Raw genomic sequence first — 16,935 nt, 5'->3', positions numbered from 1 at the left:
AATCTGTGCGACGACGGCATTGAATTTAGCTCGTGTGTAAACACGGAAAAGATGTGCGCGTGCCTAAACAAGTACCACGCACCTCCAGTATACCTGATGCACTTCCGGAGCAAAAGCGGCGATGCAACCAAGTGTGTAGTCCTCCACCGCCAGCCCGGCCACACCATACCTCTAGGCGACACGGGGTGTGGTATTGGCAGCGGGAACGGGTACGCTGCCACGCCGTCTTGGCGCCGGTCTGAGGTCAGACGGAGGCGATCGCGGCGCGAGGCCGACTTCGGCACAGCGGCTCAGTGCACGTTCTTTATTGAGTTACACACATTTAGGCCGTGGCTAACTCCGTTGTAGCGGTGGTTGCGGTTGTCTGCGCAGGCTACACCTCCGACGCCATCGCGTACGGTCTATATAGACAACGTGACATTGCCTGCATTGAGGCTGCCCATTGCGGGGGCGAACGCTACATATACACTCCCGTCGACCTTTTTGTAACGATAAACTCGTTATGTGTACAGTCGCGGGTGGAGAACTCAATCGCCTTGCGTAGAGGGCGCATGGGAACCACGTAATGATGCTCAGAAGCATTGCACATTGCCAAAAAATAGAAACAGTTCATTGTATCGCGCCCCGGTGTGGTTCCTAGAGGCCCTCTAGGGCTCGGGAGCAGTCGATTTTCCTCTTCACGTAATGCATCCGGATTCGCTGGATCACGTCGTCGATGTCCTTTATCGCGGTCTCGGTCTTCTGCACATTTATTAGCGTAACGTGAGCCGTATAGGTTACCTCTACCAGGCCGTTAGAGCTTGCGATTAGGGAGTTGCCCATGTCCAGGCCCCGAGCCTTGTCTGGCTTCCGACCGTCCTTGCCCAGGCTGTTGTTGCGCAGGGCGTCGAAGTCGCCCAGCAACTTCTGCAATCGTTAAACGACCAAGGGGTAACAAAGCTCACTTTCAGCTGGTCCATGAGGTCGTGGTGGTTCAGTTCGATTTCCTTCACGAGGGACACCACCTCCTTGCGGTACGACTCCTGTGCCTCGCGACGCTGGGTTTCTTGCGCCTGCACAAGCTTCGGTCGCAACGCAGGTGTCCCTACCGCGCACAGCTTGGCGATTTCGGCTTTCGCCTGGTCGGACTCTTCCCGGTAGATCCGTTTGAATATGGATAGAAGCTCCTTGGCCTTGACTTCCCGGTAGTGCTCGAGGCTCAGCTGCGAAGGGTTCGGAGCGGCTGGAGGCGGCCTACCATGAGAGGTTCATCCGTGCTGTGGCCATGCAGGTGCATCGGCCTGTGATTGGGCTCCAGCAGCGGGTCGCCGAACGGCTTCTCGCAGGACGACATGTTGTTAGACACCTGAGATGACATGAGGCTGCTGTGTAAGAAAATGTGGTTGCATGTTATGGAGCGCCGTTCTTACTTCTGTAGATAGCGATACCGATGCCTGGTTGTAACTTAGGGTCGAGGGGGATGACGGGTCTGCGTCATGTGAGGTGGCCGCCCAGGAGGCGCTTGGCAACCTACAGTCCATGCGCTTAGACAGTTTGTCCATGAACTTGTAGTCGTCGATGCTATCGGTATCATGGAAATGGTGCCGTGAGTCCACCTTCCGCCGACCAGACACCTTGTAGGTGAGTGAACTCGGCAGGATGGGCACATTCTCCTGGACACACAGCTCGTCTTCCTCCTCGCTCTCAGACCCAATCTGGAACACCACGGGGCCATCATCCTGTTCGAACTGCTGCGCGGCAAATGGTTCCTCCTCTTCTTCCTCCGTGACGTTAATCACATTACCGACGGACCTAACGCACTTACGTAGACGGGCACTGATCGACCTACATAATAGCTGCCGACAGGCGGGGTGATACTGGATCCACAAGATTTAATTTCGTGACGAAAATGTCATCAGAATCGACCAGCTGCGATACGGATTCTTGCAGTGGCACACTCCTGAAACTAATGAGACGGCGACACGTACGGAAGGCCCTTACCACAAGCCAGCAGTGTTGAAGCGCGAGTGGACCATCTTGAAGCTAAACTCCAAACCACCACCATCGCAGTTTATACTGATCATGTGACAAAACGGTACTTCCAGTTTCAAGCAGGTTTGGTCCTCCGGAATCAGGATGTGGACCCTCAGCAGGGCGGGCGTCACAATGACCTCCGTGAAATCGTGCTCGAAAATGATTTTATGCGGCAATTTTAGTTCCAGACGACCTGAATACACATGATGGTGTCCACAAAGACGGCAAAAGCTGTTTTGATGCCCGCATGGAAGCCTTACCGTTTAGCTTGTAGAGGCCGAAGTCCTCGTTTAAGCACCCAGTCTTTTCTAACCAAGATATCGCTTCCCTCTAAGCAACGCGCTGAATCAATAGCGGATAGGTCGTACCTCGAAATTGTTCGCATGCAGCAGCTTTATCCCCCTGAACGCCACACAAGGCCTCGTGCTCATCGCCTTCGTGGCCTTGGCGTTGCCGGCCCTGCGGACGCCTCGCCACAGCAACTCCACCAGCGATATCTTCTCCTCAAAGTCGATGTTGGCGAACAGCTTGTGCGTCGCCGCCTCCATCAGCGGGGCGCTGCGGAGTGATATCGGTGGCGCAATCCTTTCTGCTTACTGTCTACCGAAGAGTTCGTTTTCGGCTTCCTTCCGGTCACCGCGGGGCATCCGGTTGAGCAACGTGAATAGCACTGCGACATTATATTCGCCATTATCGCAAAAGTCACGCACCGGAGAATATTAGCCTCCGGAAAACGCATCTTGCGATGGCAATCTCATAGTGCTCCCTCGTGGAGCATTGCAGCTCAATCGAGTCTTCCAGAATGAAGCTCAGCGCTTTCTCCAAAAAAGCAGTCACAACCGCAGTGTCCACAGGCGCAGATGATTCCTCTATTCCGCCGGCGACGGCCTGGATTTTGTGCAGCGGCAGCTCTGGGCACGGGATGCTTTCGTACTGGGCCATGCACTCCTCCAGCAAAGAAACGCCTCCAGCCACATCGGAAGATTGGTCTGTGCCCATATGAGTCGCTATGTTAACTGCAACGCGCGTAAAGTGGTCGTGTGCAAGCGCCACTCAGCAGATGGGAACGGCCATACACCAACCTTTAGCGTGTTGCATGGCGTCCAACTTCGAACCCAGCGCACCCCGCTGGGCACGGCTTGGCGCAATACTCTGATCAACAGATGCCATGTGTACGTGTGTTAAAGAGTGACGCTAGCAGGAGAGCGCGAGCTGCGTGTGAGGAAAACTATTTTCCTCACTCAGCGCGGAAAGGACGACAGGCCACAGCAGCGTGAAGAGACCATCACAGAGGGAAAAGTAGACAGATAATACCACTACGTGCAACAACATGTCACCGCAATCTGACATGTGGTCGCAAACTGCTACGATAACTACCCACAGAAGCAAAATGGATAGCAGTACGCGGTGCCCTGTTGACACAGCGCTCAACTACGGGAAATGTGCGAATAGCACATTATACACACGAATGGTTACACATTATATACACGCATATACGGGAAAATCCCGTTCCTATAACGGAGAACCACCAAAGGGAGACATAAATAGCGTAAGAGCGACGAAACGCCGGAAACACCTCGAACAGCCGATATGTAACACACATAACCGCAAAATAGCGAAACACATGATATCAGTATTAATCAAAAATCAGTCTACATGGCATTGCCGCCCGGAGCTAGAAACGGGACATGGGAGGCTGCGGTGATGGGGACGCGGCGCCAGGGCCACAACAGCACAAAGCGCGCTCGCCGTCGTGTTCCAGGCTGGCACGCTTAACACAAACAAAAGACCTTCATTTATATCATTTTGAGTAGAAACAGGTACGTTTGCGCTGGAATCCGAGTCCACCGTATTATGGTGTTGCACGTGGTTATGACGTTTGCGGAGCAACCGAGCAGGTTTCTGCGGAAAGCTGTTGCCGCAATTTATGTTGAAGCATTAGCGGTGGTTATTGTTCCGTACGTGCGTGGTTTCGTTGCCTGGAGGTCCGGAAGTGTCCCCGCCGGCGTGGCCTCCTGTTCATACCCACCCGCTCACAACACACAGGTGTCAAAATGGTGAACATTCCGAAGTCGAGGAGGACGCTCTGCTCCGGCAAGTGCAAGAAGCACCAGCTCCACAAGGTCACCCAGTACAAGAAGGGCAAAGACAGTGTCCACGTGCAGGGTCGTAGGCGTTACGACATGAAGCAAGCGGGTTTCGGTGGTCAGACCAAGCCCATCTTCAGGAAGAAGGCCAAGACCACCAAGAAGATCGTGCTTAAGCTCGTAAGTCAGCGGCGATAGGGCCACTCACACCCCGCAGGAGTGCACCGTATGCAAGAAGAAGCACTTCGCCAAGCTGAAGCGTTGCAAGACCTTCGAGCTCGGTGGTGACAAAAAGAGCAAGGGCTCTTCCGCCAGCTACTGACCTCTCTAAGGTTCATCGTTATTGCTACCATGTGCGCAGCGTGTTACATCTTTGCATAAAGCCCGCAGGCGCATTAAGCATCGTGCCATGTTGTGAAAGTGGTGCGATTATAGTCCGCCGTCGGTTGTACGCTGCGGCAGTTTCGGTCGACGGCGATTCCGGCGTAGAAAGGACGGACTGCGGTCTCCTGCCACTAGGAGGGCTCGGTTCAATTCCCGTGGCTGTGGGCGGCGGGGGCGCGTTTACGGGTTCTGGTACAGGTGGCTGTACGGGCTTGTGATCAGGTTCGTGCGGTACAGCATCCGCTGGGTCATGTGACGCAGCACGTGCTCGTTCGAGTTGTAGAGCTTGTGCAGGCCGGGCACCACCTTAGGGTTCGCGGCCAGCGCCACGTAGTAGTACTTCCCGTACCAGAACAGGCCCAGGCGAGGCTTCTGGACCCTGTACGCTCGTGCAGACGCAGTGGAGCCACCAACCTGTGCGATGTGTAGCGCAGACCGAGGCTCTGCGTCCGCAGCACCAAACCGTGGTGGCTGGCGGCAAGCTTGCCGATATGTGCGACCAGAGCGGCGATCTCCTCGTTCGTGATGTGCTTAGAAAACAGCAGGTACGACTCGTAGAACACCATTATTCGACGCAACGCGGATTGGCGCCCTCGCCAATCAGACTCAGACCGCGGCCACGCTCACCCTCATAGACCCACCAATATGCAACACATCAACAACTGTGCGCAGGCAACACCACGCGCGCACTGTAATTGCCAAATGCTAAATGCGGGGGTGGCTGCCTAACGCCATTCAGGGGTTCGACGGCCGCACCCCGAGTTCACGCGAACGTCCGCGATGTCACCCAGCACCGTACACAGGAGTAAAATTTTGTCAGCAGTAATGTAGTATTGTGTTTGTTTGCACGTTAAGGGGATGTGGATTTGGCGGCGGCGCTGAAACTGCCACACCGGAGGCCTACCTCGCGACCGCCGGTGACAACAACTGGGAGGCGACCGAAATCGCGGGCGGAAGCCTGCAGAAACAACCAACGTCGCTGAACTCGCTAACCATGGGATGCTGCAATGTCGTACTGGAGCCAAGGAAAGCTGCTAGTATCGGCCGTGCACGTACTCCTCTTTCTGGTCGGCCTGCTGGGCGTGGAGATCTTCCTCCGGGTGCGCCGCAAGTGGTCGCTCCTGGGGCACTCCACGGGTAGGGCGGCTACCTATCAGGATGACATCATCGTCGAAGACATCGCATCGCAAATCGAGGAGCATGACCTGCTCTCGCGCAGGAAGATCGGCGCATTCGCGTTCGGACTCAGCTTCCTCGCCTGCTTCGGATTCGTGCTGATCATATGCACCAAAGTGTTGCTCTCAGACAACTCGGACCGAAGCTTCTTAGACCTGCTCTGGGCGGCCGACGTCATCATATGCAAGATCATCATATTCTACCTCGCGCCAGCCGGACTATGCCACAAGTACATCAACATCACCTCGGAGCTGCGAGCCGTGCACCGCATCTCCAGAGTGCTGCTGTTCCTGCTGGTATGGAACTGTATTTCGTGGGCGTTCACGCGGGCGATGTTGAGCGAGCTGCTGGTACTGAAGACCCAAGCTGACACCTCCACCGTCATATTAGACGCGCTCGGCGTGAGCGGCTTCGGACTCGCCTTCATCGCCGTGCTCACGGGGTTCACGAGCGTGTACGTGCCCTACCGCGTATACGTCACGCGCAAGGATGTGCTCACCACCACACAGGTGGACAACCGCATCGCGGACGCCACGATGGCCATACAGCACCTCAGGGAGGAGATACTCAAGCAGCGCGACCCGCTGGCCAGCCTCGTGGCGGAGTGCAGCGAGGAGGAGAGTGAGGACGAGGAGTTTGAGGCAGAGCCCACGGGGTTCTTCCGCACGAGCCACTACATGGACCGCATGGAGCAGAACAGCTCCCCAGCGATAAGCACAGCGCCCGAAGCGCAGGACGCCACAAGCGACCCTTCGTGCGCCACGTACGCCCCGGAAGAGGCGCAGGCACCCGGTGCGCCCACAGGTGTATGCAGGAGCGTCTTACGGCGGGTCAACGGTTACCTCACGAACGTGGTGCGCAACCCGTGGCGGTGGTGGCGCCACACCGATTTGGCAGTACGGGAGGCAACCAATCAGAACTCGGTTCACGGCTTGATGCGCTTGCAGGCGTATATAAGGCAGGAGCGCGCGTACCTGCTCGACATACGGCATCACCGACAGCTCTGGAATAGCAAGTTCGGCAGGCTGCGCATAATGGTGCGCTATTGCGAGGTGCTATGGGCGGTGCGCACAGTGCTGGTGGTGTCCTACCGCATCATCAAGATCAGCCAGGCGCCCTACGCAGAGACGGCCACGCGCGAGGGCGCCACCAAGGTGATGGCCCACGTATACCACCTTTACATCAAGGACAACTTCGTCAGGCGACTCATCAGCGACGTGCTCATGCGCAGCGAGCCGCCCTCATACCTGGACCTCACGCTCTCGCGCATCAGCGCCCTGCTGCTCATGATCATCACGCTCGCAAACCTCGACCACTTCTTCGACTTCTGCCGCATCCTGCTCAACACGCAGTACTTCCAGAAGCGGAGGCTGCTCACGGACAACTCGCTCGGCCTAGCGCTCAGCGCATTCCTCGTCTGCAGCGTACCCTCGCAGTTCTGCCTCATGATACCCTTTTTGCCGGAAAGCCAGCGCAAGAGCGCGCTGCAGTTCATGTTCGAGGGCGACATACTGGTCTGGCTGGGGCTGCAGCACCGCTTCGACCTCTTCGTGTTCGTCACCATCATGTTCATGCTCATCGGAGTCGCCATCATGCACCACCGGAGACCAAAGTATTACGCGCTACGCGATCGAATTGTCTGTAATGTCTGAGTGACGCAGCACCTCCTCAGCGAGATCGAGGAGGCCGCAGGCTTTCATCTTAGGCATGTTGCGCTCCGTGCACGCACGGATGTCGCGCTTCACCTTCGCGACGTACTCGCGCGCAGCGGACTCACCCACCTCGTGGCCCTGCTGCACGTGGTTGAAGATCGTGAACACGCGCTGCAGCGCGTCGCGGTCCTCCAGGCTGTCGGCGGCCACGATCAGGCGGTCGAACTTGCTGCAGAGCGGCAGGTAGCCCGCCACGCGCACGTCGTTGCTCAGGTGAGCAAGCGCCCTGATGTCAAATGAAGCAGTATACTATGTAACATACCCAGTGCTCGCCTTGGCACAGCGCAGGTCCGAAGTGTCGGCCGCGAACATCAACATCACGTTAATGTCGTGCATTTGTAGAATGGGCACCTTCTTGAGACAGTCGCTTGAGGCGGCGGCTTCCTCAGCCTTGTCGGTATCGGTGGTTTGGGCGTCGTTATCAGTAGCCTGGTTGTCAGAGTCGGTGGTTTGGACGTCAGAGGCGGTGGTCTTGACGTTAGCGTCGGTGGTTTGGACGTCAGAGGCGGTGGTCTTGACGTTAGCGTCGGTAGTTTGATCGCCCTCCTCGTCGTCGCTGCCACCATCGCCGGCGCTATCGGCGGGATTCTCGGCCTCGCTCTCCTTACGGATGCGACGCTCCTCATCGTCCAGCAGGTCGGACAGCTTGCTGTAGATGTGGGAGGTCACGCAACCGGAATCGTTGGCGAAGTTGCACCAGCCCTCGAGGCCGGCGGCCTTCAGCAGCGCGTTGTCCGACGACAGCAGCGCGCCCAGGGCGTCCCACCCGCCGACCTTCCACACGCGCTGACGGACGCTGTCGTCCACGGCGAGCAGGTTCGTCAGGCCCAGCGCGGCCTCGTACTGCAGCAGCTCGCTGTCGTCGCGGAGCAGCTTCACCAGCAGGCCACACGCGTCAAGTGCGTCACGGTACGACAGGTTCCTCGGGTCGGAAGACATGCAGATTTGGGCGACAGACTGCGTGAAGTAGCGCGAACGCTTGCTCTTCTGGTGCGCGGAGTTGCTGGCGGCGTTCAAAAAGAACCGCAGCGCACCGGCGGTATGCATCTTACCACGAGTGGCACGCGGCGCCGTCACGTTGTGCAGCGTCTCCAGAATCACCAGGTACGCGGCGGAGTCGTAACGCGACGCCGAGCCGCTCTTGCCGGACTCGGAAGAGTCGGTCTCGGCATTGTCGGGAGACGCCTTCCGTGCGAGGTTTATCAGCAGCCCCGGCACGTCGTCGTGCAGCGACAGAATCGCCTTGCGGCTGCGCTCGGCCAGCTCTTCGCTGCCCTCGTCGTACTCGCCGTTGGACTTGGGGCGGCTGGCGGCGGGCAGCTTCTCGTACGCCTCGCGCAGAGCAGAGATTTGCGCCTCGTCGTACATGGCGCCGGTGCTCGGGTCCCTGTTGAAGTTGTCGCGGTGGCTGCGAGAACGAGTGAGGTTAGCCAGGGTCTGGCACACCATGTAAAACGTGCGGTCCTTGCAGTCCGCGCTCGACTCCGACCACCGCAGCACCGGCAGCAGCATGTCCACCACCACGTCCTCCTTCGCCTCGCCGTGCAGGGTCAAGAACGACAGCGAGTCGATCAGTAGGTCCACGCGGTAACCGTCGATCAGGTTGGCCACGATCGCCAGCGGAACCATGCCCATGACTTCGAAGGCGTCGCAGATCTGACGCATCACCTCGGTGGAGTGCACCGCCAGCTTGGAAAGGATCAGCAGCTTGAACTCGTGCAGTGACCGCTCCATGTCGGAAATCAGCGGGCTCTTGAACTCGAATTTCCCCTTGCGGCAGTACTCCTCGATCTCGCCGTCACGCTCGACGAGCTTGCCCAAGAACTTCGCGAAGCCCACGTCGTGCCGCAAAAACTCAACCAGAGTCTGCTCGTTCACCTTGGTCTCCACAACCTGCTGACGCAGCTCCATGTAGTCCATGCAGAACACAATCACCTCGCTCGAAAACAGACGCAGCTGCGACATGCTCGCCTCCTCCCACCCCACGATCATGAAGTTACCGATCAGCGGGGGCACCAGACCGCCGGTCAGCATGTACTCCTTGAACAGCGACTTGTTGGACACGTGCAGGCAACGCATCGCCATGTACCACTGCGACTGCAGCAGGCAGTTGGACAGCGCTGGGTCCGGCGCGAACGCGACGTAGGCGCTCAGCAGACGCGTTATCACGCCGTTCAGGGTCTCCTCGGAAATCGCGAAGCGGGTGGGGGCCATCACGAAGATGGACACCAGCACGCGCTCGATGGTGTCGCGCCTCTCGTTGGGGCAGCCCAGCTCGCACTGGCCCAGCATCGTCTCCAGCAGCCGGCTCAGCACGGTGCTGAAGTGCCCGTCCACAGCGCGCTTCTCGTCGTGGCGCGGACGCGAGAAGTACTGGTACACGCACGAGTAGATGCGCTGCTCCAGCTCGGGCTCGACGCGCTCCACGATGCTGCACAGCGCCTCCAGCGACGCGGTGCTGCCCAGGTGGTAGCACACGCGGCCGAACTGGAACGCCACAGCGTACAGCGATTTCGCAGCTGACCGGTTGTTCTCGATGCATTTCATCACCTCCTTTCCGTAGCTCACAAGGTCCAGCGAGTGCTCGGACAAACCCGACGACAGCTGCGACAGCAGCTCCGCCTCGGTCGCAGAACCCACGTCCTGCAGCAGCACGTGGATCGTGCCCCAAGTGTCGGCGTGGGTCGACGCGTGCTTCACCACGTCCGTCGCGCCTTTGATGACCTTTATGAGGCGGGGGATCACGCGGTTGCGCGCGGTCTCGGTGCGGCTCTGCATGCTCAACTTCTCCAGGTTGTCACGCACGGACTGCCCGGACTCCAGCGCAGCGAAAATCGCATCGTTCCCGCTGTAGCCCTGGCGCTCGTCGTAATCGCGCTCCACGGTGGAGCCTATGCGCTGCATCAGCTCGGCGTGCGGCAGCGACTTGGTGTTGTTCATGCCCTTCGTCAGCGCGATGTTCTGGCAGCGCGCAACCAGCTCCAGCGCCTTCTTCAGCTCCTTGCGGGCCACGTGGCACTGCGCGAGGTTGTACGCCGCCTTGTAGTTGTAGGCGTCCACGGACAGGCACGCCTCCCAGAGCTCCGACGCCTTGTCGATGGACTGCTCCTGGTAGTAGCACAGAGCTGCATTGGAGAGCAGGGTGGCCAGCAGACGCGAAACGTTCTCGTCCTTCACTGACGCCTCCTTCGCAGCGGCCGACAGCGCGGCGACATTGGCGGCCGACGGCTCCACGGCCAGAATCTCGGCCACGAGCTGTGTGTAGGCCTGCGCGGCGGCCTTGAAACGGCGCTCGCGGTACAACACATTGGCGTCATCCTTGGCCTTTTCGAGCCGCGGAAGTGCCTCAATCAACTGTCCCTCATCCATGGTTAAATGTGCGACGGCGAAGTTGCGAATGCACGACGCGGCGGACGCGCATACACCACCGGACGCCCAAACATGCCACAAACAGCAAAGCACAGATGTAGCGTAAATAGATTAGGAAAAGAACTTCATTTAGACCGCTTGATGCACGCCTGCAGAATTGCAAGCAGGTTAGGCTTCAGGGTCTTGAGCTCGTACATCAGCAGCTTGCGCACGCGAACGGCCAGCTGAACCACGTGGCAGAGCACGCCCAGCGTCATGCCCTCGAAAAACTCGAGCTCCAGCTTCTGGAACACCTTAGCCGTACCGTAAATGCTGCCAGGGAATACGGGCATCACGTGGTCGGGGTTATTCACCAGCTCGACCAAAAAGTCCAGGAACTTGTCCCACATCGCCTCAGGATAGACGTCAGTCAGGTCGTTGCGGTCTATCCACTTCGTGAAGTAGCTCGGAGGCTTGACAAAGTAGATGTACGTCTGGTTCAGCGCGTCGTTCGTCTCCACGCGGAACACGTCCGGGCGGCGCTGACAGATGTTCATGATGTGCTCCACCGGAATGTTCTTAGTGTCGAACTCCACGAAGCGACTGCGTACGTTGAAAAAAGTCGGGGGCATCTGGTCGCGGTAAAGCGACTCCACAATCTGCTTTAAAAACTCCATTGCTTCTTGAAAATCGTTGCCGGTTAACGGCGCTATCGCCCTCTTTTCGAGCGTCTTGAACTTGCTGCGTTTCCTCTTCCAGAGACTCTTGCTCTTGTCCACTACATTTGTTGGCTCAGCCTTGCGACGGCTCTCACGCGGCCCGCCGACTGCGGGGCGCTCGGAGATGCTGAGGCCGTCGAATCCACGCAGCGCTTCCATCGCCTCCCACGCTGGAGACAAGGGTTGCGCACCTGCACGTGGCACATCCGCGGAAGCAGGTACGTCCGCCGCAGAGTCCTCGGCGTTGAACAGCGTGATGTACGAGTCGAACAGACGCTCGTACAGCTGCGCCTTCTCGGTGCCGAAGCAGCTGCTGGGGGACGACAAGCTCCACCGGAAACCCTGCTCGCCCTGACACACAGGCTCAGACAGGGGAAAAGAATCCACCGGATATAACTCGGCGAAGGGGTCGTTCACCGCCACGGAATCCAGCACGGGCTTTTGTGCGTAGCCACACCCGAAATTGCTGTCTGAATACTGCTCGGGGTAATTCGTGCCTTCCCTCGCGGAACCTGAAAATGTTTCCAACACCACACTCAACAGACTCTGCTCATCCTCATCCACAATCGTGGAGATACTCGACATGAGCTGCGAATAATTGCCGTCGCCGCCATACAGCGCCTTGCGCGACGTCACCTGCCTGTTAAGCAGCTGAGACTCATAACCCGGTTTCCCATACGCCGACATATCCGTCTTCATTGCTTTAACTTCTCCGAAGGTTACACTACATTCAAAACGGCAAACGCCGAAACATCCACCTTGCTCGCAGCGGCGCTGGACCGGCACACAGCCGGCAGACAAACGCCCGTGCACCTACACCTCGCGGTGGAAAACGCAAAAAGCGGTCGATAACGCACAGCGGGGCTGTCTCTGGACAGGCGCGCGCTTACACAAACGGCGGTTCGTGATTCCCCGTTACGCACCCCAAGGTACGATGGAAAAAGACCCTAGTCGGCACGGCAAGCCTAGGGCGACAAACGGAAACGCTGCGTGAAAAAAACACCCGACCTGCTGCCGCCGACCTTACACACTGTCGGAAACCCACTACCAAGCGACGAACCAGCACCTGCACAACACCGCGCGCTAATGCACCGAACCACGACCAAGCAAAGAACTCAGCGCTAAATGAAAGTAGTGACTAATGTCCGCACGGGCGCACGACGTACACCTCCGAATTTTTCGCGGTGCTGTCCGTGCCGCCAGTGTCCGCATCTGCAAACACGGGTACAGCGGATACCGCACGCAAACGGCCCGGCGTCCGTGGCCACGCCCGACCGCTAACCAGCCGATGCCGGATCACTGCACGCAATTTTTAGCAGCGCCTGAGGCCGCCGCAGCACATATTTTTAGACGGCAAATGCGCCACGTGCGTCGCAAGGCCGCGGTATGCCGGGACGCAGAGACGACACCCAGCCGCAGCCAAGCGCATCGGACCGCGGGATTTTCCACTTCCAGATCTTTGCCTGACGCGGCGGTATGTGTTTCGACGCCCTGTGGGCATGTGTGCCCGCATACACACCGCGCGGCACCGCCGTCGACCGGCTGTCTCAACAGGCGAGGCGATTCTCGACATGCGGACAGCGCGCTCAATGCGCGGATGGTGCTGAATTAGCAATGTGTGACCTGCCGACGCAGACATCGGGCGGCCCAACGCAACACGCTAAACACGACAGCGCCCCAGCACTATTCAATCGATGTTGCGTCCGGCGAGCGACGCCAGGTAACCCACGGTGTGCGCGTTAGAGCTCAGCACTCCCGAGACCGTCGCCTTGGTCTGACGCAGTTGGCGCAGCAGCAGCAGCAGCATCGTCCGCATGTCCATCTGGCCCACGGGGGCGATGCTCTTCGCGCCGCCGGAACCGTCCAGGCCGCCGAGGGTGTGCATGTGGATGCTGAAGATCTCCTCCAGCCACAGCAGGTGCCACTGCAAGTGCACAGTCCCACAGGGGGAGTCCGGGCTCAGCACGGCGCGAATGAAGTTCAGGCAGACGCAGACGAACTCCGGGGCCACTGAAGCCACCACCTGGCCGATAGAGCCGATTGGCACGCTCTCGTAGCACCGCAGCAGCGTGTTGAAGTCGTTCAGCGCAAGCGCTAGGACGAACGCGCGGCTGTACTCGCCGGCCTCCAGCGCAGATAGCACGTTGCCAGTGGTCACGTTCTTCGTCAGCAGCTGCGGCTGGAAAGATCCCACCGACTTCAGCACCTCGTTCACGTAGTTTGGAGTCTTGATGTACGCGTCCACGGAGTACACGTACAGGCCGTGCGACGTGGCCGCGGCGAACTGCCTGCCGTCAGGGGCGCACGACACGCACCACACGTGGAAACGGCGCGATTTACGGCTCAGCTCGCCCTGCTGCACGCCGGGAAGCGCGTAGTGGGACTGGATGCGACGGCGCTCGGCGGCGCCCTCCGCAACCTCCTCGTCATCAGAAAGGTCCCACTCCTGTAGCGAACTACCGTACTCGGTCATGTAGCGCGAATTCAGCTCGCGGTTTATGCCGGTGAACGAGCGGTTACGGGTCAGCGTCAGCGAGTACAGCAGCGAGTACGATTCCGTGTTGTACACGCACACGTGCGCAGAGTTGCGCGAACCGGCGATCAGCATACGCCCGCTCGACGCGTAAGCGATCGAGTTGAAGTGCTGGTTGCGATTCAGACCCGCCTGTAAGTCGCCCTTGTGACCACGCACGCCACGGCTGTTGTTAGCGGCGAAGAACTCCGTAGGGTCCCGCCCGGTCTGCAGGTCGCGGAGACCGTCGATGCTGCCGATTTGCTGCGGCGGCTGTTAGAAACGCGGTGGCAAAACGAACCTCGCTGTTGTCCAGATCCCAGAACAAGATGTTGCCGCACAAAACGGCAGCGGCCAGGATGTTGTTGTCACGCGGGTCGAACGCGATGGCCACCACGCTGGACGAGTTGAGCAGGGGCTCCGTGGCACCTCCCTTGTCAGCTCGCCCGTAGATGTTCCAGACCTGCGCACTATAGACCACGCGCTTAGCGGCACTCACGTTGATGAATTTGTCCCACGACGCAGACACCAAGAAGCCGGAGAAGGCCAGGCTCGGGTGGAATGCCACGCTGGTCACCGCGGAGCTGTGCCCGTGCAACTCGTCCAGCAGCTTGCCGCTCTGCAGGCTCCAGATGAACACGGAGTTCGCGTCGCCGCGCGATCCCGCGCACACTATGCTGCCTGACGAGTCGCACGCCACGGAGATGAACTGCACCCTCGACGCCGTGAGGGTGCGGAAGTTCCGGTAACGCAGCAGGTCGAACGCGCGGACGGTGCCGTCCAGGGACGCTGTTATGACGGCGTTGGCCTGATCAGAGGTGAACTCGGGGGGGATCGGGGGATCGTACCTGCGGGGTGAAGCAGACGGCCTCGACGGACGCCGTGTGCTCATCGAATGTCACGAAACACAGGCCGCTGTTGCTGTCCCACAACTTCACCTTCCCATCAAAACCGCCGGTGGCGACGACGTAGCGGCTACCTAGGCCGAGGTTGTTGCCGGAATAGTTCTGGTCGACGTCCGTTCGCAGCTCCTTGTCCACGACCCCGCCCAGCTTTATGGCGTCACCGCCGCCAGTGGAGAAGGCCACGCACCGCACGCCGCTGTGGTGGCCCTGCTGCTTCATCACGAAGGTCTCGCTCTTCCACTCCCACACGACGATCTGCGCGCTGAAAGACGGCGGAAAGGGGCACTTACGGTCCCGGTCTCGGAGCATGCCAAACCCAGCCAATCACCGTCGGTGGACACGTCGACCGAGTCCACCACGGGGAGCTCGTTGCCGATCCGCAGAGTGTATATCGAGTCCAGCGTCGGGAACTTGTACAGGCCGAACAGACCGCCGGTGAAACCGATCACCACGAGGTTGGTGTTCTTGTTGAAGGAAACGCGGGACACCTGTTGCGCATTGGGTCAGATGAAACCAAAAAGCACCACGTACCACTGTGTTCTTAGCTTGGTTGCAGTACGCTTGGGTCTCCTTGACCCACACTGCCGTGGCTATGTCGACGGCAGCGCCTGCGCACAGTTAGGCCCAACAGACAAAGATGCATACCGCTAGTGGCGGCGGCTTCCGCGCCGCCCTCCGCAGAGGCCTTACGGGCCCTAGCCTTGTTGCGGCCGATGGGCTTGGCGGCGTTCGCGTTCTCGGGGCTGCCTTCGTCAGCGGCCTTCCACACGATTATCACGCCCTCCTTCGACACCGCGAATATCCGGCCCATGTCGCGCGAGAAAAACGCGCCCTTCACCGACCGACGGTGGTCCACGAACGCGCACGGAACGAAACCCTCGATGGGGTTCACGGACCACAGACGGACTGTCATGTCTGCGGACGCAGTGCAGATGAACCGCGAGTCGCTAGACCAGTCGATGCTGGAGATGGCATCCATGTGGCCAGTCAACTCGCGGTGCAGCGTCATGCGCCACGACAGGTGCTCCTCCGGGGCCCTCCAGATGCACAGTTTACGGCCCACGGCGACCGCGAAGAACCTGGCGTCAGGGCTGAAGGCCGCGTCACGCACCAGGCGTTGCGATTCGTTCGCGGGCAATATCGACGCCTTGTTCTTCGCCGTGGCGACGGTGCTCGACGACTTGAACTGCAGACGATGCAGGATGCGATCTCGTAGTAAATTTAAAATGTACCCGTAGCCTGCGGCCTGTGAACGTTGCGACAAAACGCAAAGTACCGTGGCAGTCGATGAGGATCGCCAGAGGCAGAGTCGGATGGTACGACACAATGGCAATGTCGGACCGTGTTTGCGATGATAACGTGGTGCTTTTGCTCGTTTGCAGGTCGTACACCGTGATACGGTTGCCCACGGGGGCCAAAATGCAGCCGCCTGCACAACGTTACAAAACCGAATTGCAAAAGCAACATTGAACGCAATAACCACGACAGTAATATCATTCTCAATGCACATCATGCCAAAATCCACGCTCGTTGCAATATATAAAAGCAGTTGGGGAGATGCACAATTATGGGTTGTGAAAAAGCGATACGTCATTGAAGTCAACCAAGCCATCAGATCACATGGAGTGCAGTGGGCATACAGCGATGTTGGTTTGAGTGAATCAGTCAGTCAGACTGTTCGACGCTAACAGAACACGCAACACGGCCAAATGAAAGTCCCGCGTAGCTACAGTTGACGCATACTGCCAGGATTGCCACTAACCACGAGTACAGAACACGACTACGCAACATGGATGTATTGACGTACCATCAGGGCTGAAGCATATGCGCCCACCGGTGTAAGGCGCGCCGCAGATGTCGGCGAGAGTGTAGGCACTCATTGTTGCGATCGTTGCGTTGCCGGCGGTGGATTCGGGTCTAGATCCCGCAGAAGACACGCTGTGGTGGAACCGACCTCCACATTACGTCCACAGGTTCATCTGGCGCATCACAGAAATCATATAATTACCTGTCATACGGCGCCAATACGTGGAATCCAGATAAATAACACACGCCAAGCGTTGCTAAGCTACGTAGACA

At 58.7% G+C, this 16,935-nt stretch overlaps 7 protein-coding genes across 7 annotated transcripts; 2 read left to right on the top strand and 5 right to left on the bottom strand.

The window, feature by feature from the left end:
• Positions 1 to 636: 636 nt before the first annotated feature.
• Positions 637 to 3,012, bottom strand: BBBOND_0200900 (hypothetical protein, conserved; the record flags this gene model as incomplete). Its single annotated transcript, XM_012911665.1, has 13 exons — positions 637 to 741; positions 781 to 906; positions 945 to 1,052; positions 1,089 to 1,202; positions 1,238 to 1,345; positions 1,410 to 1,468; positions 1,514 to 1,791; positions 1,829 to 1,939; positions 1,981 to 2,206; positions 2,274 to 2,343; positions 2,382 to 2,571; positions 2,611 to 2,683; positions 2,724 to 3,012. 13 exons carry the CDS (start codon positions 3,010 to 3,012, stop codon positions 637 to 639), a joined length of 1,857 nt encoding a protein of 618 aa, XP_012767119.1.
• A 1,055-nt stretch (positions 3,013 to 4,067) lies between these two features.
• On the top strand, positions 4,068 to 4,422 carry BBBOND_0200890 (60S ribosomal protein L44 protein, putative; the record flags this gene model as incomplete). Its single annotated transcript, XM_012911664.1, has 2 exons — positions 4,068 to 4,280; positions 4,318 to 4,422. The coding sequence occupies 2 exons, from the start codon at positions 4,068 to 4,070 to the stop codon at positions 4,420 to 4,422; spliced, it is 318 nt and encodes a 105-aa protein (XP_012767118.1).
• A 242-nt stretch (positions 4,423 to 4,664) lies between these two features.
• BBBOND_0200880 (30S ribosomal protein S6) lies at positions 4,665 to 5,050 on the bottom strand (the record flags this gene model as incomplete). Its single annotated transcript, XM_012911663.1, has 2 exons — positions 4,665 to 4,863; positions 4,899 to 5,050. The coding sequence occupies 2 exons, from the start codon at positions 5,048 to 5,050 to the stop codon at positions 4,665 to 4,667; spliced, it is 351 nt and encodes a 116-aa protein (XP_012767117.1).
• A 441-nt stretch (positions 5,051 to 5,491) lies between these two features.
• Positions 5,492 to 7,312, top strand: BBBOND_0200870 (membrane protein, putative; the record flags this gene model as incomplete). The annotated part of the gene is made up of 1 exon (XM_012911662.1): positions 5,492 to 7,312. One exon carries the CDS (start codon positions 5,492 to 5,494, stop codon positions 7,310 to 7,312), a length of 1,821 nt encoding a protein of 606 aa, XP_012767116.1.
• Positions 7,283 to 10,741, bottom strand: BBBOND_0200860 (hypothetical protein, conserved; the record flags this gene model as incomplete). Its single annotated transcript, XM_012911661.1, has 2 exons — positions 7,283 to 7,598; positions 7,635 to 10,741. 2 exons carry the CDS (start codon positions 10,739 to 10,741, stop codon positions 7,283 to 7,285), a joined length of 3,423 nt encoding a protein of 1,140 aa, XP_012767115.1.
• A 125-nt stretch (positions 10,742 to 10,866) lies between these two features.
• BBBOND_0200850 (hypothetical protein, conserved) lies at positions 10,867 to 12,138 on the bottom strand (the record flags this gene model as incomplete). The annotated part of the gene is made up of 1 exon (XM_012911660.1): positions 10,867 to 12,138. One exon carries the CDS (start codon positions 12,136 to 12,138, stop codon positions 10,867 to 10,869), a length of 1,272 nt encoding a protein of 423 aa, XP_012767114.1.
• A 988-nt stretch (positions 12,139 to 13,126) lies between these two features.
• Positions 13,127 to 16,736, bottom strand: BBBOND_0200840 (periodic tryptophan protein 2-like protein, putative; the record flags this gene model as incomplete). The annotated part of the gene is made up of 9 exons (XM_012911659.1): positions 13,127 to 14,215; positions 14,253 to 14,414; positions 14,451 to 14,759; positions 14,800 to 15,111; positions 15,147 to 15,344; positions 15,388 to 15,464; positions 15,502 to 16,095; positions 16,133 to 16,285; positions 16,664 to 16,736. The coding sequence occupies 9 exons, from the start codon at positions 16,734 to 16,736 to the stop codon at positions 13,127 to 13,129; spliced, it is 2,967 nt and encodes a 988-aa protein (XP_012767113.1).
• Between the last annotated feature and the right edge of the window lie 199 nt (positions 16,737 to 16,935).

The sequence above is a fragment of the Babesia bigemina genome (genome assembly GCF_000981445.1).
Source record: "Babesia bigemina genome assembly Bbig001, chromosome : II".
Classification (NCBI taxonomy): Eukaryota; Apicomplexa; class Aconoidasida; order Piroplasmida; family Babesiidae; genus Babesia; species Babesia bigemina.
The sequence above is the reverse complement of the archived record's forward strand: the minus strand, read 5'-3'. Positions and strand labels throughout refer to the sequence as shown.